This window comes from Melanostigma gelatinosum (genome assembly GCF_949748355.1).
Source record: "Melanostigma gelatinosum genome assembly, chromosome: 10".
Taxonomy (NCBI): domain Eukaryota; kingdom Metazoa; phylum Chordata; class Actinopteri; order Perciformes; family Zoarcidae; genus Melanostigma; species Melanostigma gelatinosum.
The window spans coordinates 3,006,015-3,031,010 of record NC_136643.1 but is presented as its reverse complement, the minus strand read 5'-3'; the positions used below and the strand labels follow the sequence as shown (position 1 = coordinate 3,031,010).

Here is a 24,996-nt window from a genome sequence, read left to right as displayed (position 1 = left end):
GCATTTTGTAAAAAACTAAAAAGAAAGTTCCCCAGTATATCACTGGCCATGTTTCATATTTTTGGCGTGTCAGTAGGTGTTCTAATCTACTGGAGCATTTTCTATTCAGTCATTAAAAAAACGAAATACAGATTTTTACGTTTTTGTCATAAACTATATCGAGAAATATCAATTATTCTGCAATCATTACTAAGTCACTTGAAACTACAGTGTTCTATTATATACCTAGAAATGTATCTGTTTTATTTCGTGTAGGATTCTAGACCAGGTCTACTTACATATCAAATCGAGAGAAATAGAAACAAACTTCTCCTGTTTCTGATGGATGTTGGTCATGAATGTAAAAGAAGTCTGTGGTTAAAGCGGACAAAGTGTGGAGCAGCATTAGCCGACCCTATACTGCTGTCCTGAGCAGTAAACTATGGCATGCTTGCTCACTTGTTTTCCATCTGTTGTTGTTTCAGCTAGTTGGACTCTGTTGCCAGAGCGACCCGAAAAAGGACAATTCTTAACCTATCACAGTGACGACAGAGGACTGATTTACGAGCCGACTTACGGAACTTTAACTGCACAGCCTTGCGTCGCTGCTTTCAAAGCCTGCGCGGCCATGTGATGAAGAACTGTGGAGAGACATTTCCCTTTCAGCATCCTGTTCTCCCTCCAGCTATTTCACACAAGGCTCTTGAGGCATCCAGGTTGTTTTATACAGAATCAGTGAAAGAAAGTAGTTCCATGGTTCAGCGTGGAAAGCCCAACAATCTGAACAAGTGCAGAGACGGGGGGGGGCAAGAAAGCTACATTTTGTGAATCTTCCCTGAGATACATGGAATCAGAGCTGTGTCGCTTCAGTGACATGTAAAAAAGCGTGCGGGCAGCGCTACTAGTTATTGGTCAATATAAACGGCACCGGTTTTCCGACTTTATATTATTAGAGGCCACAACCTCTGGGATCTGCCAGGTCACAAAACATGTGATTTGATTGTCTCTCTGCCATGCGGTGCCAGGATTACCACAGGGCCCTCGGGCAGAGACGCTCCCTTTTGCACAACTAAAAATCACTCTTCTTGACTTGATTTCATGTGACGATATAGTTTGTGAAGTGTCCAGACTCATATGCTTATTATTCTGGAATATAAAACTGCGCACAAGCTTTACCCTGAGCGCTGAATGGCATTCATCAGCGGTTGATTGGTTGCCAGGTGAGACGTCGGTCTCCTCCCTGCAGCTACCTCTGGCAGGAGGGGTGGCGCTGTGAGAGAGGGATCTGAACACTTCTCTCTGGCTGCTCTGCCTGCAGCCTGGAGGGCAGTTGATATGTTTACTGAGACTTAATGCAACTATGGAAGTCAAATAAACAAGGGGCTCTATGAGTAACACATGTCGCTTTCATCAGTCCCTCGCTGGCAATAGGGTCGAACCGTTTATAAAGGAGAGGGACTCGGAACATTGAAACGGGGCATGTTAGTCGACATGTCCGTCTTTATTAGATTATATGCGGGCAAATAGAAAGGCCATCAAGCCGAGCGGTGGAAAGCTTAAGTCAGAGAGGAAATGGCAGAAAACAGAAGACTGCATAACCCACTAAATACAGCAGCTTGGTCAGTGGCCTCAGCTTCAAACTGACGCTCCCGGTTTCTATGTCAGGGATGGCGTGGCAGTTTCCGGTGGTCACATGCATAGTGTCTCTTTCAAAATAAACTTTGTTTTGAGGTTTACTTACGCAGCAAAACTACTATTGTTGTGGTTTTTGGTTCAAAATAACTATACGTTTGTTCTGTAAAGTCTGGAGGTCACGTAACAAAACGGCCCCATCCAACCTCACCCGCACTGGGAGGACTCACTCTTTAATCTAGGTCGTTGCTCTGACCGCGTAACAGCGATACGGATAGGTTTACATTAAAGGCAAGGCAAGTTTATTTGTTTAGCACATTTCAACAACAAGGTAATTCAAAGTGCTTTACATAAAACCATTAAAAGCATCAAAACACAAGGCAAAAGAAAAGGAGATTTAAAAACAATTAAAGAAACCGTGTAAGAAATAAAATTCAGTCGTAAAAAGTAAAGGAGATTTAAAACATACATTGAAACAATAATCGATGTCTCCCTGAGACATTACGCTGCACGCAATCAACCATACACTGCCGCAATTCTGCAATTACTCGCACACAAACCACGTCTGGAAAAGATCTCTGCCGATCAGTGGAAAGCCTGATGCATCTCATGCTGATGCTGAAGGGTGCCTCAGTGCGTGGGTTATCAGATGGTGAAGGCTGCTGACCCAGCGTCGGTGTTTAACGAGTGGAGAGTAAGAACGGGTTGGCCTACGCTGGTAAACGACACTTGAGTTTGTGTACAAAGAAACTTTGCTCTTCCGCAGAGCTGCAACTGAAATCCTTTGCGTCTCCGATCGCGTGTTGCTCAGGTGAGTGCACGCGCACACATGACTGTAATGCGAGTGTGGCCCCTGACAGTTGACAGCGGGGCAGCTGAAGCCCCTGAAGGCTCCAGAGACAGCAGCGAGCTGCCAGGACATTACTCAGCAACAACAAACAACAGCCCTGAAGATAAGGAATCATTCGTCACCGGAGCTGCGCTGACAAACAGCATGCATTGTGCGATAAAATTAGCCAACACGCCGCTTCCCTTGTGTGACACTGAGAGAGTCGAGTCACCTCGGGGTAAGCCTGTGGGGGAATCTCCTTTATCTGACGAACACTCTCGTGGATATAGTGGGGAAGGGCTCTCAATCATCAGGAAGTTGCTCTGCTCTCAGTTTGGATGTGAAAAAAAATAGAAAACAAATTGGTTGAATTTGTTTTATCATGCATCGCCATCAATTTAGCATGTCAGTTTACCATCTATCTATTAAAGATGATAAAATATATCAGTTTTGTCTCTTGTCTGGCATTTGTACATCCTGTTTTTTACACTTTCCTCAGTTCTCTGTTCAATATTTACACAGTTACCGGTACACACATTCATACTGGGAATCTGCCCAGTTCAACCATAGACCTTTATTGAACATCTCTACTGGAACATTTGGGCTTTAGAGAGTACCACTTTAACAGCAGCTGTTGAGTAAAGAGTCTCCCAAAAGGCCTGGGGATTCAAACTAGCAACGTTTAAAAGACTTGGTATCTATTATGGCAGCTCTTTCAGCTTAAATTCCCCATTCTTATGCACATGTTTTACTGTGTGAGAAAAACGAAATTAAACAATCAGGTATATCTGATGTTTGAAACAAGCAGCAGCATCCAAAGTCAAGCTGATATTGCTAATCGTATTGCCCACTTCGGGGCCATGCTTGCCATGTTTGGAGTAAAGCCCAGGAGACTTGCTGCTAAGTTTTCTTCACACAAACCTCGGAGCAATCTCAGTGTCAGAGGATGGAGGGAGAGGTGTCTGTCTTCCTAAAACTTCACCTCTATGGTGGTCGAGGGGTAGTATTGGTTTAAGACAGGCTGGGCAGTCTGACCTGGAAATCACCTTACATGGGTCCAAGTTTATCCCCATGAACACTTCTGCATCCCTGTGGACACATAAACATGCATGACATGATACTGATGCTTGTCTGTGACATACACAGAACTTTTAGGTAACTTCTAGTTTGTTCAAATACTTAATGGACAGTGGTTAAAAGTGAAGTACTTACTTAACTACTGCTTAAAGTTACTGTTAGGAACCTTCAACTGGTTATGAAACAGTCTCATTGTAATCCTGATCCTCTATTTGACCTACATCAGTAAACGAGACCATCAGCGTCTATTTCTAGTTATTCTTAATGCTCGTCATCGGTGCCACCGGGTCAGATTGCGCGTGAAATCAGACGAAATCATGCAGGTTCACCAAAACCTCCTTCAGCTCAGACTCCAGCGGGGCCTCCACACTGAGGACAGACCCAGATCCGGCTTTGCTGCTGCCTTTGACCTGCAGCGCCTCTTGTTTCCAGCCAGGAGCAGAGCTTTGCCAGCGCCTGACTGCAGTAGAATGAGAGGTTTTCGAAAAGGACTTTGGTGCTCGGAAACACTACCGCTTTTGTCCACAGGGACCGCCAAAATCTAAATCCCAAACTATTTCCTGCTACTTTATACCCCTACGCCACTACAACTGTCACTCTACTCCAGTCATTTCACAGCTATACAGTAGTTACTACTACCACAATACAACCAAATTAGCTTTATTATAAAAGTCCTAATAATGATTAATAGGTCAGGGCATTGTGGTATAGACCATGCTGACGTCAAGTTTCTAAGGAAGATTCTAGAAAGAATATGGAGAGTCCACAAGTTATTCATATTGCTCAATAAGCTTCTTAGTGATTAGTGATCCATTCGTGATCACAAAGATTTACCTGTCAAACAGGATACTTTCATTTGGTGATTGAACAATTATTGAAATTACTCCTCTGAATTATGTCAATGGGGACTTAAACGTAAGGGTTACGTCCGTCTTCAAAGCTCCCCGTCTTCACATGGAACAAGTAAAAGGGACCGGCTCTTATATTAAACCATCGGACTCCCTTTGACTCATAGAATACTTTCTCTCTGCATCTGGACTGTATTTTGTGTTAATTTGCACTAAACTACTCAGAAATACCCTGACAATGTTTCAGCCAACATGTCAAAACATGAAAATCTCAAAATACAAGAATCCAATTCCACATGGAGGCGTATGATCAAAACGTTTATAGGCCGCTTCGGGGAGGTTAAAGCAAATGAAAAAGAGAATGGAAATGGCGATGACAGCGATACAATCAAGTAGTTGAAAACGTAGCTAAAGCATGCAGGTTCTGATTAAAGCCCGAACTCCCTGTATCCCTGGTCCTCATGCAACCTGAAACTACGGGAGAAGTAGGCGAGTGAGCTGTAATTACAGAGACGAGGGCCTCATTGTTGAAAGCACAATTTTTGTGCTACTTCTTGGAAGACTGAACTCAATCTCAGAGTCAGTGAGTGACCGATGAGTCACTTCCAGTACAAAGGCCTTCACACACCGGCGGGTGTCACGAATAAATGACACAACATGCCAAATATAGCCTGCAGAAAATGCTTTTATTGTGAAAGGTAAGAACGGAAGCAGTGGATCTGGTCTGCGCTGCCTTTGTCAAGGTTGAGAGGAGTAATTCAGTTTGGTTAGCACTACAGATCACCTGTGTTGTTAGTATGTAATCATTTTAAATAGGCACACCTCAACTCATTCTGCACAACGTGATTGGCTGTTTGAAATGCGCTTTGTTTTTCGCTTTTCCGCCACGTAATATTTGCGCTCTGCATAAAAACATTCATGACAAAAACAACTGTTCAAAAAATATATTGACTAAAATGTATTTTAAATAACAATCAAGAACTATTAAAGTATCATTTGTTTTTCTTAAAGGGGCACTGCAACAATGTTAAACATGAGGGTCGGTTTCCCAGTTGTGATGAGAACTACTCCCCGGTGTTAATGGTTGTTTTCTGTGGCTCTGTAGAAGCTTTGATGAGTGTGAAACATGATGATGTAGTGATGACATCATCAGAGTCATCCTGACTGAAAGACCAATGCTGCAAATTAGGGGGCATAGAGTTGCAAAGATGTGGGCAGGTACTATCTACCAAAAATGTTGTATTCCGTTGCATTATGGGAAATGTAGTAGCCATTGTTTTTGCAGCCATGTAAGGAATTAAATGTTAAAATAACTGTCTCTGCTGCATTGGTTGACTAGTCCCTTCTTTTGTTTAATTTTCCTCTTGTGAGTGCTCAAACTTAAATCGAGTGCAAACCTTTGGTGGATGCCTTTCAGCCCGTTGTGACCAACTGCATCATTATTTGAGACATGATGATGTATGTGTGAATCTGTACCGTCATACCATAGACATTGAAAACTAAACATTTCACACTCTAACTATACAATCTTTCCTGTATCATAATAACACACCCACGTTTGGTGACCCATACTTCAGAATTATGACTACGGCCGTCTTACTCATTTCTAAGCCCATTCTGAGCCCATTTCTAGACTGAATTACTTCCAGAGAGCTTCTATCAACATACAAAGTGAAATATTTGGGGAACAAATTGAAGAGTGTGAGTCAAGAATTTCTTTCTTGGACTACAACGCCGATAATAACAGTGGGATTTCATCAAACCTTGAGAATTTTGAGGGCTAAAATAAGAAAACCGAAAATGGGAGTTCCATATGCGATCTGAGTCTTTGTGACGGCGCAATTGAGCGGCGACATGGTGAAGCAATTACAGCGTGGACTCAAGCCAAACTCCGGGCTCCAGAGCAAATCCACGGTAAAGACGTGTACGCTTATCTTGTTTCAATTCAATAAGGAAAAAAAAATCATGGTAAACTCCCTTTACAGTCTGTTTCCAGTGCAAAGTTCCATTTACTAAACGTAAAAATGTTGTTGTTTTATACATCTTATAGAATCCCCAAAGGGACATTTTACTCCGCCTTTATGTACTAAACAGACAAATGACTACAGCCTGACTTATCATATCATTCTTTGACTATTTCGTTTGGTTTTCCCTGTAATAGAAACAAACAAACAGAAACCATCTGGCTCCTCAGGTTGGAGATGGTCGTCTTACAGTTTGGGCATTGTGGCTTTTGCTTTTGCAAGGCCTTGATTAGAAAGCATTTTTTTCCTTTGCTCTGCTTCAAAGCCCCAATCTAAGAGCACATTGAAGTTTTAACTGTTGCTGCCTGGCTCTTGATAATGATCCACATGTGGCACAGTGGTGACCTTCTTCAACCAACTCTTGTTCTTTCTGTGGGGAAAGGGTGCCACATGCTGCCACCGTATTATTCTTAATCTTCACTTTAAATGAACCACATTAAGCAGTTACAGCAAACAGCATGTGATGTCACACTGTATACTGTGGTTTAGGAGCTGGGGGCATGAATCATGGCTCCAACAATGGGGTTAAAACCAGTTGTGATCTTTGGTGGATTCAACAGTCCGCTGGTTTCCACCCATCTACCTATGCCCACCAACACCTGCATGTCTCCATGAGTATGTAGCCCATGAGATCTTTTCTGGCATCCACTCAAAGACCGTAGTATCAAAAGGTCTGCAGTACTTAAAGTGCAACACAGCAGCTGTGTACGGCGCAGCCTACTCTTAGTATGTACTGCTGTTTGCAATGTAAAGTCATTGCATGTCAGGAAACGCCGCTGTCCTACTTTCCTGCCATTAATACCGGTTGACACTCCAGAAAAGCTGTGATTCTTTCACATCCCCCATGGGCTGGTGATAGCATGTCTTCTTGTGTGGTGTTGTAAGTGTCACAGTGGGCGAGGAGAAACATTTATCTTCTTCAAGTTCTGCGGACGTTGACGAGCCACAGTCCCAGCAATGTGAGGATAAAGGTTATTCCCAAAGCATCTTAAGAGAGCTGCTAAGGTGAAGAATTAAGAGTCTTAAGAGCTTCTTAAGCAGAGGAGAAAATGGTGGAAAGACAAAGAGGTAGGAGAAATATTAACTCTGAATGAGATAATGAAACAATATAGATTAGATCGTACAGCAATAATCTCAATAGAGATGCACTCTGGTTTGCAGATTTACATGGCATCCAAAGCTACTACTGATTGGCCAGCAATCGCAGAAACTGATGACAGCTGAGCCATTCTTCCCGGTTAATATCGGACAGATTATAAGTACTAAAATTACCAGCATGGTAAATAAACGTAGGCAAACACATGTAACAACTATCAGCATGTGAAGGCTGTACAAAGGTGAAGGTAAAACATCCCGGATACTGGTGCTGCCATCTTGAGTTTTGACATCATCATTAAGTCTGCACAGTAGCGATCGGGGGGCGGAGCCGCGGTGTCGAAACCCGCCCACACAACCGCCCAATCACACCTCTCCATGTAGATACGATCACACACGACGGTCCGAGTGCGCTCGATAACATTACAGTCAGTGGAGATGTTGCTAAGCTAGCTAGCAACACGGTCTGTGGCCGTATGGACTGGATATAAAAATCTATTAGCTGCTATTTATAAAGATACAGTTTATAGTTGAAACAGAAAGTTCCACCTGCTTACATTGAGAGGGCGGGCTTTATGAGCTAAACTGCAGGCAGCCACCAGGGGGCGATCTAGATCTTTTGGCTTCACTTTAGGGAAGATGTCATGTCGTCCATCTTTGTATGCAGGCTATGACTGCAACGCATTTGTTGTGCAGGACAGGCACTCATCATATCTACATGACATGACTTCTCTTGTCTACACTGGATGCCGACATTACCCACAATCCAACTCGACTCATTTCAAGGAGCTCTGTGCAGTTTTTGTGAAAACAAACAAAAGTTATGTCGCGTTCATTCTTAATCATCCTTGAGGTCTAACAAACGCGTCGAGTATGTTTCCTTCCTCATAACACATTTACAAAGTTCATTTTTCAAAGTCTTTGAACTGCATAAAGGTTGACGGTTTTCCCCGTCTCCTACTGTCTGCATGTTGTAGAGTCCTTGAGCGAGACACTGAAATGGCCGGTCTGTGGAACATATGAATTCCAACAAGCCAGTGTAGTCGCCTACAATGATGGCGAGACCAAGGTGGAAGGGATCCATGAGTGAGTGTGTCTTCTGTACAAAGACTCTATTTGAAACAAACCACTCTGACACAGGGCCTATAGACACAGAGCCCTGTTACTATAGCGATAGGCCAGTCCGAGCCATCTGATCTCCCCGTCAGACCGCCACATGCCGGCTCCTATTAGGGCCAGCAGTTGCCTCCGCTTACATGTGGTACCCATCATGCCAGACCATGAGGTAGCAATCCTGTTTGGCTGCCGCAGCGCCTCGCCCCCGGGGACGCTCGGTTCACTCAGTCCTGGGATCACCTCAGGTTATATGTGCCGTGTTATGACAGACTAATGGTGCTAGTAACTGTGTGGCAGTAGAGTGCGAGAAGGGAGGAGTAGGGAGAGAGAGAAGGTTAGAGAGTAGAAGAGAAAGACAGAGGTTAAAAAGCGTAGAGATGCTTGTCTTTCACAAAGATCAGAGGTGTAGCGATGTCAATATTGTGTAGCATTAGTAGCTATTAAAGAAACAAAGATGTATCAGAATTAAATGCTTTGGAATGGTTTTATGAAATGGGTTCCAAGAAAGTAAATAAAGTACCGTCAACACAGGCCTCTAAACATAAAAGTGTTCTGGCAGTGAAATCAGAATACAATTTTCAGCCTGAATAGCAACATTCTGCATTCACTTTTTGAAGGAAAAATATTCTGAAAAATATTGTTCAGACAATCTACCCCCCCCCCCCCGTTCCTTCTCCCAGGGCAGACTCATGCGTGGCAAGGGCAACACTAACTACCAGAGTGTAAAAGGTATTGAGTTAGCAATGGGTAGCAAAGGCAACAGTGAAACACACGTATAATCCTTCACAAACTCTTTAACATCAGAAAAATATTGCATGAAAATCTGAAAAAATATTCATAACTAGGCTAGTTTTGTTAGCTATCCTGGTTGTGAGGAGAGGTGAGTTACACTAAATGAATATCTTGTTTTATTTTAGTTCTGGGGCATTAACCCTAAATCATGATTCCTAAATCATGTGAAAACATCTTGAGAAAACTTCCATTAAGTGTTTGGCACTCGTCAGAAGTTAAACTGCATTTAAAAAGACGTGAAAAACACTCAAAAGCACATTTCTTCAAACTGAATACACAACTTAACAAGTTGTTGATGGATAGCTTTGCAGTATCCATATATTTGACCCCGTATACCGTGAACATTTATAGCTTTGGTCAATATTTGCTCATGTCTGTCACTATGACTCACTGTGCAAGAGAACCAGTCTGGATGTGATATTACCCAAGTTGTTACTAGATGGCTTTTGCATTAAATGTTCCAAAAGTTGGGATGATTGTGTGAAGTGATTTCCAGTCTGTAGAGGGTGAGGGTCCCCAGAGTTTTGACAGCTTGTGCCAGCCCCCCCCATCCTTCGGGCCCTGACGCCTAGAAGTCTCCACTAGCAGAACTGGTCCGGCCTCACGGAAGGAAATATGACTTGGAGCAGAGCACTAATTGGCAAGCGCCCAGACACCCCACAAGTGCTAATGAACAGGCAAAAGGGCCACAGCCAAGAGGGAGTGAGAGATCCAGATCGAGGCTGGAGAAGTGGGGGTCCAAAACTCACTGAGGCTCTCTTTGAGCCCTCGCCCTCTGTCCGGGGCTTAGGGCCACTTCCTCCTCTATAATTAAGGCCTTATCCCTCAGCACAATGGAGAAATTAAACTGTAAAACCTTGCTCGGTAAATTACTGCTTTTCCTGGGAGCTAGAGGAAGCGTCTTGATATGTAAACAATACCCCCTCTTCAGCTGAGTACCCTCTCCCTCTCTTCCTCTCCGTCACCCCCCTGCCTCCCTCTTTGTTCCGTGGGAATGTCAGATGGGCCAGATTCTCCCTGAGACTACAACTCTGCTGAATAAAGAGGATTTACAGTGTCTTTATCGCGGAAGCATCTCAAACCTGTTCGCCAAAGCTAACACTCAGAGAATGTGCGCTCATACAGCATACCCTGAAACACACACACACACTGCCAGTAATGCTACAACACTTATCATTTTATTAGCATTAATTATAAAGTCAAGATGGTGACGAATAAATATGATTTGCAAAATGAAGAAAATGCTGCATCAATGGCTCCACTCAGTATTTAAGCTCTTGAAAGCTCCCTGAGGAGCTCTGCATTGAGTGATATGATACGTTGTGCTTGCGGAAGAAGCACCTTGCCACAACACGTCAGACAGTACAATCTCTTACCACGACAGTTTACCTTATAATCTCTGATTAGATTACAATCTGGAGACAGGCCGCTTTAAGCCACCAGTGTCCAGAGGTGATTGTGAGACAAAATATCCACACGAAGCCGACTGAAATCTAAAAGAATGCCTCCACGCTAGGATTCTCAGGTTGTTATCATTAAGCTCCCTGTCCACACTGAAAGAGCTAAACAATAAGAAGACAATTAAATGCCTCTGTCTTTGGTTAGCAAACAAGAAAACTGTCGCAGTTACTAACCCAATACCTGGTTAACTTTGTGCAACAGTTTCGTAAACATCGTGTCCCCTGGTTAAGGTTGTGAAACGGTGGCGGTTAACGTTGTACCACCCAATTAATATTGTCACGTTACATGTTACACGTAACAGACCAGGCTATTATGGAAGAAGGTTATCCTCTTCAATAAGACACACAGACGAAACAAACTAAAAGCGCACTCTGAGAGCGCAGACCTCTGCCATGACAGTGTGTGGATCTTCTCAGTGATGCGGATCCACTCCAATATGTATGCTACATCCTTCCATCAAGGGTCATGAGAATCAGCCAGTAGTTTTTCTGTAACTTTGCTGACAAACAAACCAAACTGAAAACCTGGCGAAGGTGTAAACCCAGTTACTGTGCGGAGTACAATTAAAGCACAATACGGCTGGATCGCCTCCATTCAGTCCTGCGGCGGTGCCATCAATTCAACGAATTATAAATCGACACCTAGGCAGCAGGTGTCTGGGGCACCAGTCAGATCGAAACACAGCGTTAGCGTGAATGCACTCTCAGAGGGTATTACCTTGCACATTGTGTGTATAGGGTGTAAAAGTATAGGGCTGACACTAATGATAGTTTTCGTTATAGAGTGATCTGTTCTAAAAACTATCCATCTGAAGATCTAATCTGAAAATTACCAACACAACTCCCCAGAGCCAAGCTGTCCTCATATCGCCTCTTTTGTTTTGAGTCTAAAACCAAAAGGTATTTAATTTACACTGATAAAAGGACAGCTCTTCTGTCACTTGACTAATTGTTTCACCACTGTGTGAACATATAGAGTGACTGTGGATGGATGGATGCTTTCCATTTCAACTCAAGCACGAGTCTCCTTCTGACAAATCCTCAGACAAACTTCTAAATGTAAGATGACGCTGGTCAAGCTGACAAACAGTCTGCCTGCAGTGTGCACGTCAGCTCCATGTCTGCCGTGAACATGTCTGTATTCGCCGCTGCCAGGGGATGACCCTGCTGCTCTTTGAAGCCAGCGCCAAAAATTCTCGGGCTTAGCTAACACCATCGGGGAAATCACCTGGCAAACAAAACACAACAGGCTTACACGCCACACTAACACACAGACCTTCATTCACCAACCCTTTTCATTGGCAGACTGTTTGCTCGACAGCCGCCTCCTTTCACTTACGCAATGGTGCTAAAGCACAGCAATGAAGAGTGTAATTATATCTCCCCAGAACAAAACTTTAAATCAGCATTTATGGAAGTTCATTTGACAGAAAAGGGTTTGAAAAAAGGTTTTCCTGCTTTTTATCGCTCGCTTCAAATTTATCGCTTTGCGTCATTCATGATTTCATGAGTTTCTATGTCTTTAAATTCTTACACAGCCTTTCTCATGGAAGCCCATTTCCACCAGAAAGAAATCACAAAAAAAAGAGAAATTATGAAATCGAAAGTGGAAATTATAAGATACTATAACACAACAGTCATAGAAGCAGCTCTTCATAGGTTACCCTACATTAGACATATAAATGGATTGTGAGTACATTGAAGACTTCTTTCAACGTGGCTTCACAACACATGAAATGCTTCAATTGCTTGATGTTTCACGTGGGATTGTACTGAGCAAACGCACCCTTGAGGGGATTTTAAGCAAGAAGCAGCTCTGGAGTAGAAAGAATAAACCCGATGCGGCTGAGGTGGCGACCTTCATTGAACAGCAACTGGAAACATCTGGTCAGTGTCATGGTTACAGATGGATGCAGCAAAAGTGTTGGTGGATTATTTTTTGCTGGCAGAAATGGGCTTCCATACTTTCCGGTTTAAAGTATAGCCACAAAATCCCTATGCCACTCTGCTTTAATTAAAGCTGCACAATATTGAAAGATATTTTTTTGTCCTGTGATATATTTCGCGATACAAAGAAGATGTTGTATATTCTAAAGCTAAACGCGGTGCACTTTGAGAACACAATGAAGAGGCTGGATTCATGAAGAACCTGTTTAAAGCAATTTTGTGTTATATTAAGATTGTAATAATAAACAGCATGGTTGTATAGATATGAATGGTAAAAATAAACAAGTCAGGCGGGTTGCCGACATTGTAGCAGACCCCTCGCACTGAGTAAGTCCGCCATGACAGTTGCACAGAGAGCCCTGACCCAGGCAGCGAGCATTAAGTCCACGGCCTGGGGAGGCGCCGATGTTCGACGAGGGGTGCTATAAAGCTCGACCTTCACCCTGTGCCTCTCCAAGCACACCTAGAGCCGCCTGCAGCGCAAAATAACAAACGGCAACAAAGCTGTAGCATGACGTAGTTCATCTGCCGACAACATATGTCCTGCATTGTGACTACACATCGTAATGTCAATGCTGAAACTATATCTACGGTCCACAACATCTACTGCACCACAACCATAGAATTGTAGAGGCCATCTAAGTAAAAAAAAATAAAGCACTGAGAAGCACTTTGAGTAAATGTATCATATCACATGTAATGTTTGGGTAAGAATCTCAGGTTTAAATCTCAGACCTCCTGTTTCTGGACACGTAGTGGCTTCTTTCATACCAAAAAACTGCACTGCCAACCCCAGCCAGGCTTAGCACTCAATCATCTGTTGCTACCCAGCTGTTACAGAACCACTGTCTTTATTCCAGTTTCCTGCTGCTGTCTGATAAATGACATTACAAATCAGTTTTCCATATGGTAGCATTTTGTTTGGACCATGACAACCATACAATGGCCTTATGACAGGCTTTGCTGTGATTACAGCGCAGTGTAACTAATAGCAGCCCAGTGCAGAATCACTTTCTCACAAAGAATATGACGCTGTAGCGTATGGGTGGCAGAAAGGCCTTTTTTTAACCCGCAGAAAAGAACGGTACAAGAGGAAGAGTGCAGGACAACCAGCCTCCATTTGGAGTTCCTTCTTCATATAATGTCTGAGTATTTGTTTTTACTTTTGTATGCAATCACAACAGCATCCAGCATCATACAGCAGCGCTTCTGTGTGCAATCTGAGCGCCTGTGTGCCCCAAATCCTTGCATGTAGATTATTGATGATAAATCTATCATGGTTTTGAGAATCGATAAAGTATCATAAAGCGACATATTGCGATACTCGTGTATATAGTGTATCATTATTTTTTTACAACCCAAATAAGTGCATACCAAAGACCATGACACCAGAGCTAGCTCCATTCGGCTACGAAGACCATGATACTGCATGGTTGAAAGGTCCTGAAAAGCTAGTAAAACCGGACCTTTGAGTTGTTTTCTCACACATATTGTTCCCAATATTGTATTTTATTTAATGTGTGACAAAATAATCTGGACAAAATGTCAACCTGCAAGCTTTTGTGGAGATTTCACAAGGTCTCCTACCGTGAACGTAGGTTGTTTGCCAAAATATGCTTTCCCCTTCCCCTAAAACCACACATGTAGGTGTATCTTTTAAACTTTGGTCAATGTTAGGCTAGCTGTATCCCCCTGAATCAAGCATTTATGCTAAGCTAAGCACTCCCTGTCTCGAGTTGCATACTTAACACACGGACATGATTTTCTCATCTCATTCAGACAAATATCAAATAAGCACATTTCCTATTGAACGATTCCTTTTATCCGTCGGTGTAAATGTGGTCTTCGGTGTCCACTTGTTATTGTGTGACCAACGTTCCACTGAGGTCACGTGATGAAACCTGAGCGGCTCCATTTGAAGAAGACACTGAGATGCAATTGTCAAATGTGTTGACCCTTGATATGAGATTTTACTGCTCAAAATATTAGACTATAACAGCCGTAGTAAAAAGTGTGCCTTAATATCAAAAGGACAATCAATAACAAACTGCAGGAAGCAAAAATGAAGCTAAATTTGATATGTGACATTTGTTTAAGAAGCCTTTCAGTTTTTCCAGTGTGAACCAGTTTTTAGGACAATGTTTTAAAGAGCCTATGAATTGTGGGAAGGGACAGCAGTCCACTCTGTTTACTGAGGCAACCTCATCTGCTTATTTTGCTGGTTGCACAGTTTACTGTGACTCGTCTGCGTCCCGTCCTCGGAATGAGTCCATTGGGGATGACCGGTGTCACGGCCGCACGCTGCATCTGGAGAAAGACTCGCCCTCCTGGGGCTGTGACCATGAACGTACGGTGTCAAAGTTTATTTTTTCATGAATGTTTATGAAGTTCCTCTAACTCCACTGCAAACGTAGCCGCTGACTGGGCAGGATGGTTTGCTATTGTTTCTCACCGCGACCATTTTAGTTTGAACGTTTGAACCCAGTTCATTTGACTTCGTTGGCCCGTTGGTTTGCAGGTGATACGTGTGAACAAGTCTGGCTCTAGGAGGCTGTGCCTCACAACTCTCAGTGAGTTGGCTAATTGCTAAATGCCAGCAGAGGCTGGAGAGCAGCAGCAGTGAAACCTTAGATCTGTAATTACAAGAAGCAGCTCCTCTCTCAGGAGGAATTTCACTGATGGTGAAAATCAATTTCCTCCTCTTGCTTTCCTGGGAAGCTACAGTACAAGTACAGCAGGTATTAATTGTAAAGGCACTTATTGTCCACTGTCTGGAACATTAACATAATAAAACACACCGATGTTCTCCCTGCAGAGACATGTGTTGATGCAAATGTGTAAGGTGTTTATCGTTTTATATATTCTCGGCTGATGCCTCAGCAACTGCAGACATGCACTTCTCATCATGGGTGAGTGGGCTTTTTTTTTCTCCGTGCAGCGCTGTGATTGATTCTTTTCCTCCAGGAGCGTTCCGACGAGGGCGGACCACAGCCAGCTGTGTCCGCAGGCGGGGGGGGGGGGGGGGGGGGTACGAACCGGAAGAGCCCGACCACAAACTGTCCGTCTCCAGACAAACTCAGCCGTAGGAACCAGGCCTGTTTACACAAGCGCCTCCCGTCCGTGTTTACAGCTAGCACACATTTTTGTTTTACCACGTCTAAACTCCTCGGACGTTTATTTTGCTTCACTTGAACTGTGAGTGTTGGGGCTACATCAGCGGATGAAAGTAGCCGAGGCTGGCAGGCTGGTGGCTCAAGTCTGAAGGACGCAGAGGGTTACACCGGGTCACGGAGTTGACGGTGTAGAAATGCGTGGGCATGGACCTCGAACCAACAAGTTCTTTGATAACATGCGGCACCTTCCTGTCAAAAGAAAGCGGTTGCCTGAGGCGACACCTCAGAGAAGAGGAGAGAGCGATAACTTATTGGGCTGATTCCCTTCAGGCCGACAAACACAACAAGCAGCAAGTGTCTTTGAGGCAGGGGCATGGATTACACTCCGCATGCTGGGAAAGAGCTTTCTGTTTAAGAGAGGATGAAGATCAAACAGAAGAAGGGAAGAAGGGATGGGGAGAGAAAGCTGGTGGACGGGGTGTTGGGTAATCCCCTAAAGCATCCATATATTGCCTCCACCTCCTCTCCCACTGCTTGTAAACGGCAAGGAATGTAACATGTTGTCTTTGGGCCCTGTGTGTGTGTGTGTGTGTGTGTGTGTGTGTATAGACACCGCTAGTACAGAGAGATTTATATTCTCAGACATTGCCCAAATGAACTGTTTGTAAGTAATCTGTTACCCCAGTCAGCCATTCAAGTATTTTAGCAGGTTTTTCTCCCCATGCAGACTGGGAATATGGATGTGACGTTGAATTAGATGTGTGCAGTCCCAAGTAAGGGCACATACTGGACATATCAGGCACATAGTGTAAACTGACTCTGCAGATGATGAAGGCCATAAATTGAAAGTCATTCCGGGACAGAAACAATATCGGTCTCTCTTAATGTCATTCTTGGAGGACAGCGGTGAGTTCCTGATAGTGTGTGGCTATAGACCCTGACAGGAAAATAAACAACACTGGGACTTGGTCAATAGGCCTTCCTGTAAGCTTGTTGCTTGCAGGTCATCTCAAGTATCAGTAGAGGCATTATTGATGCTGTTACAAAATGTTACTTTAGATGACACCTGATAGAGCTGATTCTTTCGCACTGAGGATGCAAATATGGACACAAGGCTGTTGAACGAAATCCATGACATGTTTGGAGGCCTTCGGGACCAGGGGAAGTGTTTCTTCTATGTACAGCCTCGTAACTCGATCTGCAGTATTTCCTTAAATAGCAAAGATTTGGGAACGTTGACAGAACATGTACTTTGATGCCAAGTCGATGCCAAAATTCTGAAACCATGATGGTACTTGCTATTCTACAATACTGCAGGTATCAGGGATCAGGGCTTGAGTGGCATAGATAAAACATTAGCCAAATCTGTAGAATCAACAGGAGGAGAGCTAGCTAATGTTAGCTGTTAGCAGCCATGGGCCAGACCAGTTTTGCTTGGCTAAATACTCAAGCTAACAGCTAGCAAACAGCTAGCAAACAGAGGTTACATTGAGTTATATTATGGTGCGTTCAAGATCTCTTCAGTATAAATGAGAAACGCGAGGCGGATCATCAGTGATTATTAATACATTTGCAAAAACAGTATGCAAACATTAATAAAGGAGTGTATGTTGAAGTACTTGGGATTTATAGTTTTGTTTTTAATGATGTTTTTATGGTTAATGGTGTCATATTGTGGAATTTCACTTAACCCACAGGTTTGTTCCTTGGTCAAAAAAATAATGAACTGATCCGGATGTTAGAGCATCATGGCCATTGTGAACAACTGCATTTTTCTTTTTTGCTAAGTAGAATACTTCAGGCATCAGGAGATGGATTCTTTCAGCTAAGGTGGAGGACCAAGGAGTTAAACCAAAGGGGGCAAGGGGTCTGGCTTGAATGTGGTCATCCCTGCATAACCCTGGCCACTGAATCCCCCGCCCACCCCCTCGCCTCCACCTCTCGCCCGATCTGTGGAACCACAGCAGCGTAAGAGCCTCATTTAGGAGCACAGAAAGAAAGGCAGAAATCTCTTTCTCAGGAAGATTAGTGGCTGTCCCTTTGGAGTAGGCCTGTGGATGGGGAGGGAGCTGGGGGAGGAGGGGGTATATTTTGCTCTGGGACATTTTTCTCTGCCGGGGGGAGGTGACCCGTTCCAGAGCACCTTCCAGAGAAAGCCCTTGCGACCAATTCGGAGACCTCTGTGGAGACCCTTCAGACTCTAGCTCCGTCTAAGACTCACCCGTGATGGCCATGATTAACGCACTGCTCCTTATCACAAAGCCACTGCTCTACTCCCTGCAAGACTAATTACACCAGACTTCTCTTCTGCATCCATCTGTGCTCCAGTAACCACTCCGAGTCAGACTTGGCCGATCCATTTTCATGCAGAAAAACTAAAGGTCGGGTGATTTAATGCCGTATTCTTGTTTGAGTACAAGCGAGACGGCAAGTGTTGACAAAGGTGAGGACATTTCTTCTTTTTGTGCCGCCTCTCATTGGCATCCTCCTTAGATACATCAAAGCTGTGAAGAATTATCTGTGGACGATGTGTTTCTTATGCTGAAGAACATCAATCTCTGTCGGGAGTTCGCAAGCTACGGCTGAACTCAAAGAAAGATGAATACAACACACTGCTTAGGCAGAAATAATCAGAGTGTTAGCGAGCTTGTCTGCTCCACTGGCCTCGTACAGTCAACACCGACGTGAGGGATGATGGAGAAATTCTCTTTGGCAAACTTTCTCGGGATATAATAAGGGCCGTAAAACAACAAGTTGGCAGATCTGCATTTGAAAATCGGTCGGTCTTCTTCGGCACTTCTTCGAGCATCCATATGCCAGTCTTATGGTATGAAGTTGGGAGGAGGGGGGGTGCATCAATCACAGGTATTCCTTTGAAACCGTAATATGTTTTACAGTCCTGGTACCTAATCTGGACACATGTTACTCTGACATGGTGAAGCACAAGCCGACACAGACTCGTAAATCCCGGGGGCCTGGGAGTCGGGTTGCAAGGGCCGTTGCCTGTGGAAGCATGCCCTGTAGCTACGAGATGGATGCAGGCTGTGACACGAAATGTGGGTGCCCATTTAAAACCATTAACCAGGCCCAGAGAAAGAAGCCAGACTCCTATCATAGGGGCCGAACCCGACCTGCACTGTAGTGCCAGCATCCCTGGCCTCTATCGTCTTTATGCTTCCTCTTGGACCCTGACGCACACTCTGCATAAGTGGCCAGACATACTCCCATCACGTCTTTACACTCACAGACATGTCCAACAAGGCGAGGCATGTCTCTATGAAACACGAGCAAAGTGAGCTCTCATCAAACAAGTTATGAGATTCGTTGCCGGCTGACACAGCGGATCAGGGTGAACAAGATGTTCTCAGGATGTTTCTGCTTAAGTTACACTACTGTATTGTGTGGTTTCATTTTCAAGCTTTCAGAGACCTACAATGTAGTCCGCATAGTTTGGAGTACTTTGCAATTCCGTTTCAAATACGAGTAAGCTTACTGATAATATGTCTGTGACATCTTACAAAGAATGTTTCCAAGCTACTTGATGTTTTCAAATGTACCCCACATTTTGGTTTCCACATGCATGCTAATTTGAAATAAAAAAGAAAAGAATCATCAAATTGGAAACAAAAGCAGAGGCTTAAAACTATCTAATGACACACTAACGTCCTACTTTTACAGCTCCCTCGTGTAGTCTAGTCCCTAGACTAGTCATTCCGGAGCTTTGTGATGGCAGGCCACCAGGCCCTTCATTAAACAGTAAAACAACTTGAATGATATGTTCCTGCAGTGGCCCCTCAGATGATGCCAGTGTGTCTTCCTGAGGGGGTTTAGTGTCCACCAGCCGGCTCCACCAGCAGGCGTTAGTAATTTATAACACTGGTACCTCAGAGGCCCGAACAAGGTCCTCAGACCTCGTTAGAAGGAGTTTTCATCACACATCTACTAATGAAAACATGAGCGCTCATCTTTTAATTATGACCCCTTTATAGTGGGAATCTTGCACACCCTGCAACCTCCCTGGTACCACACAAGCACAAATAAGCCCTAATGGGTGCAGCAGACTCCTTTACTTTGTCTCAGTGGTGCAAGGTTATGAAAATTCAACCACTGCAGTCTACATAATACACAATGATCATAACAGTGTAATTGACTAAATAATTCATATCATGGCAAGCGCACTGTTTTTTTTCTTCTTTGCTGGTATGAAAAACTTGTGTCCTCTTTGTGGAGGTGCCAGGGAGGGCACGCTGAAACGTCCTAGTTTCTCACCCCACATCCCCAAACAATTAATGGCTCCTCTCGTGGCAGGCCAACAAGCCCATCATTAAGCAGAAATACCGCTCACGCCACAATGTCATCCGATATCTCCTTAGCATTTCAAAGGTGCTTCCCTCCGCCCGGCCTTTATCCGAGGACCCTGGTACACCATGGTGTCCACTGCTATGCCAGCCTTCTTTAGTAATTCATGAAAGTTACACTCGGGAGGTGAGAACAAGGTCTTTCGACCTCATTATAACACTTTTTCATCACCCATTCTCTGACGTCTCTGAAACATGCGTCCCCCATCTCTTGGTCTTCCTCTTTTCATGTGCAACCAGCTACTTTTCCAGCTACCAGTTCTGAGGTCTTTGCACTGGCTTCCTGTCCAACAAAGAATTGACTTTAAAATCCTGCTGTTGGTTTACAAAGCACTGAATGGTTTAGGGCCAAAATACATCTCCGATCTGCTACTACCTTATGAACCATCCCGACCCCTCAGGTCGTCTGGGACCGGTCTACTTTCTGTTCCCAGAGTCAGAACTAAACATGGAGAAGCAGCGTTCAGTTTTTCTGCTCCACATATCTGGAACAAAGTCCCAGAAAGCTGCAGGTCTGCTGAGACCCTCAGCTCATTTAAATCAAGATTGAAGACTTTTCTGTTTGCTGCTGCCTTTAATTGAACCACGTTCAATTAATATATTAATCAATTTCCTGCATTTCTGCATTTTATTTCTTACACTGTTTTTTAATTGTTTTTGAAATCTCCTTTTCTTTTGCCTTGTGTTTTGATGCTTTTAATGGTTTTATGTGAAGCACTTTGTTACCTTGTTACCTTGTTGTTGAAATGTGCTATACAAATAAACTTGCCTTGCCTTGCCTTACTTATGTGACTGGCCATCATGTTTCACTCTATCAGTACATGATGCTACAGAAAACAAAAGGACACTAGAGTGCTTTATTATAACAGCTGAAGTCAGTTATCACCAAATTACCGAATGAATGAAGGGTAAATGATTGGAAAAAAAGCTGTACCTCTGGTCAGAGTGGTGGGCGAGGGCTTCTTTGGGATTTCTGAGAAGCTGCTCCCATCCAGACCTGAACCCTTACACTCCTTCTTCTCAGTGGCTGTTGGAGCTGAAGTCTCCATGATGCTCTTCGATTACCGTCACAACCTGGAGAGGTAAGAGGCACTAGTGTTAGGTTAAAATATTTGATCTTGGCTGTGACTGCGTAGCAGAAAATAGGTACTGCATCGAAAAACAAAGTTCATGGGAGCTGTAGTTTTGTTCTCCTTGTTAGATAGTGAGCCCCTAAAACATGTTTCATTTTTGTCTCAAAGAGGGATGACCGAAACCGTGTTAAATAATCGAATTGATCATTTCTAGTTACAGAAGATAGCGCTTTGATATAGCTGTCTATTGCCCTATTAAGCTAAATATACTCCAAAAAATTCTTGAATTTGTCACTTTTTTTCAAATTCCAGACCTTCAAAGAAGCAAGTATTTTTTCTCCAATGTAGCAACACGAACTGAAGTGTATTACAATGTGTACACTGTGATTGATGTATTTATCCTGTCAGTGTAACTTATGTCAGGTCAGCCCTAAACACACAGACGGATTTCTCAGTTAGATGTAATGACTCCACAGTCCTCTTCTGTTCCAATTGTAAATGTGAGTGGCCCTTTACCGCTGAGGTTTTTAGCCGCTCGCACTGTGTCAACACCTCCTCATGTCTGTGTGAATGGCCCGATGACTTGGCAACGCGCCACTTGTTTGACTTGGTGGGACCTACAAGATCATCCTCCGCCGAGAACAAACAAGACTGCGGCTCCCGGCCGGGGAAGGAGAGGTCATTGCTTTGGTCATCGCTTTTTCCACCTGCTCTCAGACGCTGGGAGAACATGTCAGCGCGCTTTGACAGAGCGCTGAGACGGCATTACGAGCAACATGGATGTGATCAGAGGGGGTGACTTCATGTTTCACAGGTGCAGAGTAGAAAGACTTCTTTCCATGTTTGGAAAAGTGAAAAACATTTTTAGTATGCATCCGAGTGCTTTTGGGCATCCAAACGATGTACTTTCAGTTCAGCTCCTCACACCTGTTGGCAGCTACGGGAAGTCAACTGATTAAAACATTTTTACACAAAATCATGTTGCAGTCTCAAGTCTTGTAAAACAAAAGTGTTTACGACTTGACTTGTGTCCAAAAGACACAAACATTACCCTGAAACAGCAATTAATTTCCACTCAAGTCAGGGAAACAACTGTGACTTTTTGGCTGAGAGAAAGACCAGAACAAAACTCTGAGGGATCAAAGGATATTAAAAACACAGTCTTTGTAACACTAGAGGGTATGAGAACATGGAAACGCAAATACATCATTCTGAGTGCTGAGAGTGATGCTGTCATTTGAAAGGGAAAAAGTCATTCAGTGGTCTGGTTACCGCTAGCCCAACGTGTGCTGTTTTCGGTTCCATGTGGATATCCAACATGTCATCCTTCATTGTGAGGTGTGTGTATTAGCAGACGTGTCTGTGACCCTTCGGAGGTGCCAGTCGCCTGTCACCGGGCCAGTGTAAGCCGATTAGAGGTGGGTGACTAACAGGTTTAGGCTGCATCTGTTTCTTTTTTTCTTGGTGCCAGGACGTCCTCGGGTCTTGTCTTGGGAGAACTCCGTCACTCTGACATCATCTTTGTGCTACAATTTAATGTGCTCTTTCATGGGCTTTTATCGTATTCACAGTTGGCCAGAAAACGGGCTCCTTTTCGGGGGTGAACCCTCTTGGCAGAGATAAGACGTGTCCGTGAACACACCAGTGCTTGCAGCAACAGAGTTTGCCTTTCAAGCAGCCTGCCCCTTAAAAATAACTGAGAATCCTCCCCTTAACATCTCCGTCTGATGAACATCTGGCACCGCATTAATAGCTCTTTCCGTGCTTTTACAGCATGCCAACTATTTGCTTTCCAATTGCCTTTTGAACCCCGAGCCAATATTTTGATGAGGTTTGGGGTAGAGGCACCTGTAAAGGTAATTTACTTCGAAATAAAAAAAACTGAATCAGCACAGTTTAGATCTATAAACTGTCTAATGCTGGTCCCACACTGGGGCAGAGTTTGGTTAACATTCACTCCTCTAAACAATAGGGATATTCCCGATTTGGGGCTGGACGAACAGATTATCTCTCCAAATGATCCTTCAGTGTGAGAGGTTTATGGATATAATCCATATATCCATATATATAAGGTGCTAAATACCAGATTAGGAGCATTTCTCTTGCCTCTCAACGTGGCGATGGCTGAGCCAACGGCAGTAAAAGCATGGACGGTCACCAAAGCAAAGAGAAACTCAGATAACAAGACACGCAGAGGGAATACTGAATTTAGCACCTTTCATGGAACCAACTGGATCGCAATCTCTGCGATTTTCGAAATCCTGTTGTCTGGATGGAACAGTGATGGGATGATATTGAGCAGGAACCCACAATAGCCAATGAGAGAGAGAAGTGACCGAGAAGTGTCACCAACAGGATGTTGTGGGCTTGTTTAGAACAGAAACATGGCTGCCAACAGCACGAATAGAACTTCTGTCTGCCGAGCCAGGTGGATGGTAGAAAAGGAGGACAAGCGAGCGGAATAATGGCTTCCTACATTTTCTTTCCGGTGCAAAGCACACACAAGTGCAACTGTGTGACGGAGACAGTCAGCCTCCATGTATGCGTTTGTTCAGAAGTCACATTTGGTCACGCGACTTTCTGTGAGTTCCCAAGTTCCTGGAATCGCCACACTGAAATGGTTTAGGATAAATGCCAAGTGGGTGCTCCTGTGTCTTGACTGTGTGGTCTGGTTAGAATAATAAATATTGGTTTGATCTGTCTGTGGCCTCCCATGTTTTGTAAATCAGTTAAGATTTGAAAATCCTCCAGAGTGCACCAGGCTTATATAAAACTGCTAGATTTGAGTTCATTTCCCCAAAAGTGGCCCCCACTTCACCCTGATCCCTTCCATCCCACCCACTTTTTCCTTAATTCTGTGGAGCTGTTACACCCCCCCCCCCCCCCATCCCCCACCCTGGTGTCTCCCTACAGGCCGGACCCGTGTGGTCCCTGCTGACAGGGAAGCCCAGCTCTGACAGGCTGGTACAGGTGTCAGGAACCAAGCGGACAGATGGCAGGGGCCAAAGGCGAACAAACAACAAGGGTGCACTTCTTTTCTCATCTTCTGGTTGGCTGGGCAGCCCATTGCAGCACGAACAGGATAAGCCCCCCCCCCCACACCTTCTCCTTTCCCCACCCTGTTGTGTCATGTGATCTCAGATAGCAGGGCAGGATCACCCCCACTCACAACACAGTGCCCCAACTTCTTCCCTTTTCAAATAAATAAATATTCCATTTTATGTCTGATATACATATCACCTCTACATCATGCAGACTTCCACATGTGGTGTCTTGAGGACCTGTCACAGGAAGCGATGCTGAACGGACCTCAAAACGTTTTAAAATGAAGGAAAAAGATGCCGAAGGATCGACTGTCTGATCACCACATGATTTCTGGGAAATGCAAAAAAACATCCATGGCAGTGTCTCTAGCAGCCAATTCCCAAAACAAGAGTTTACAGATTACAGCTCTAAGTGGTTTATTTCATTCATTTCAAAGCTGCTTTTTTGAAGGCTAGACTAACCATATCCGAAACCTTAACCCGGAGTTTTACAGTGAGGCTGCTTTGTTCTTGTTGCTTCCTGCCACTCGGAGCCACAGAACTGGATCTTTCTTTCCATTGAGAAATGTCTTTGCTTTCGTGAATTATCTTACCAAACGTTCAAAGTGA

General features: G+C 44.0%; 1 protein-coding gene across 1 annotated transcript in view; it reads right to left on the bottom strand.

Moving 5' to 3' along the window:
• gli2a (GLI family zinc finger 2a) overlaps window positions 1-24,996 on the bottom strand; it is a 90,198-nt gene that overhangs the window by 51,715 nt on the left and 13,487 nt on the right. Inside the window, exon 2 of the mRNA XM_079277452.1 lies at window positions 21,205-21,344. Coding sequence (XP_079133578.1) covers window positions 21,205-21,319 — 115 coding nt within the window. The 5' untranslated portion in view covers window positions 21,320-21,344. The remainder of the gene's footprint in view (window positions 1-21,204; window positions 21,345-24,996) is intronic.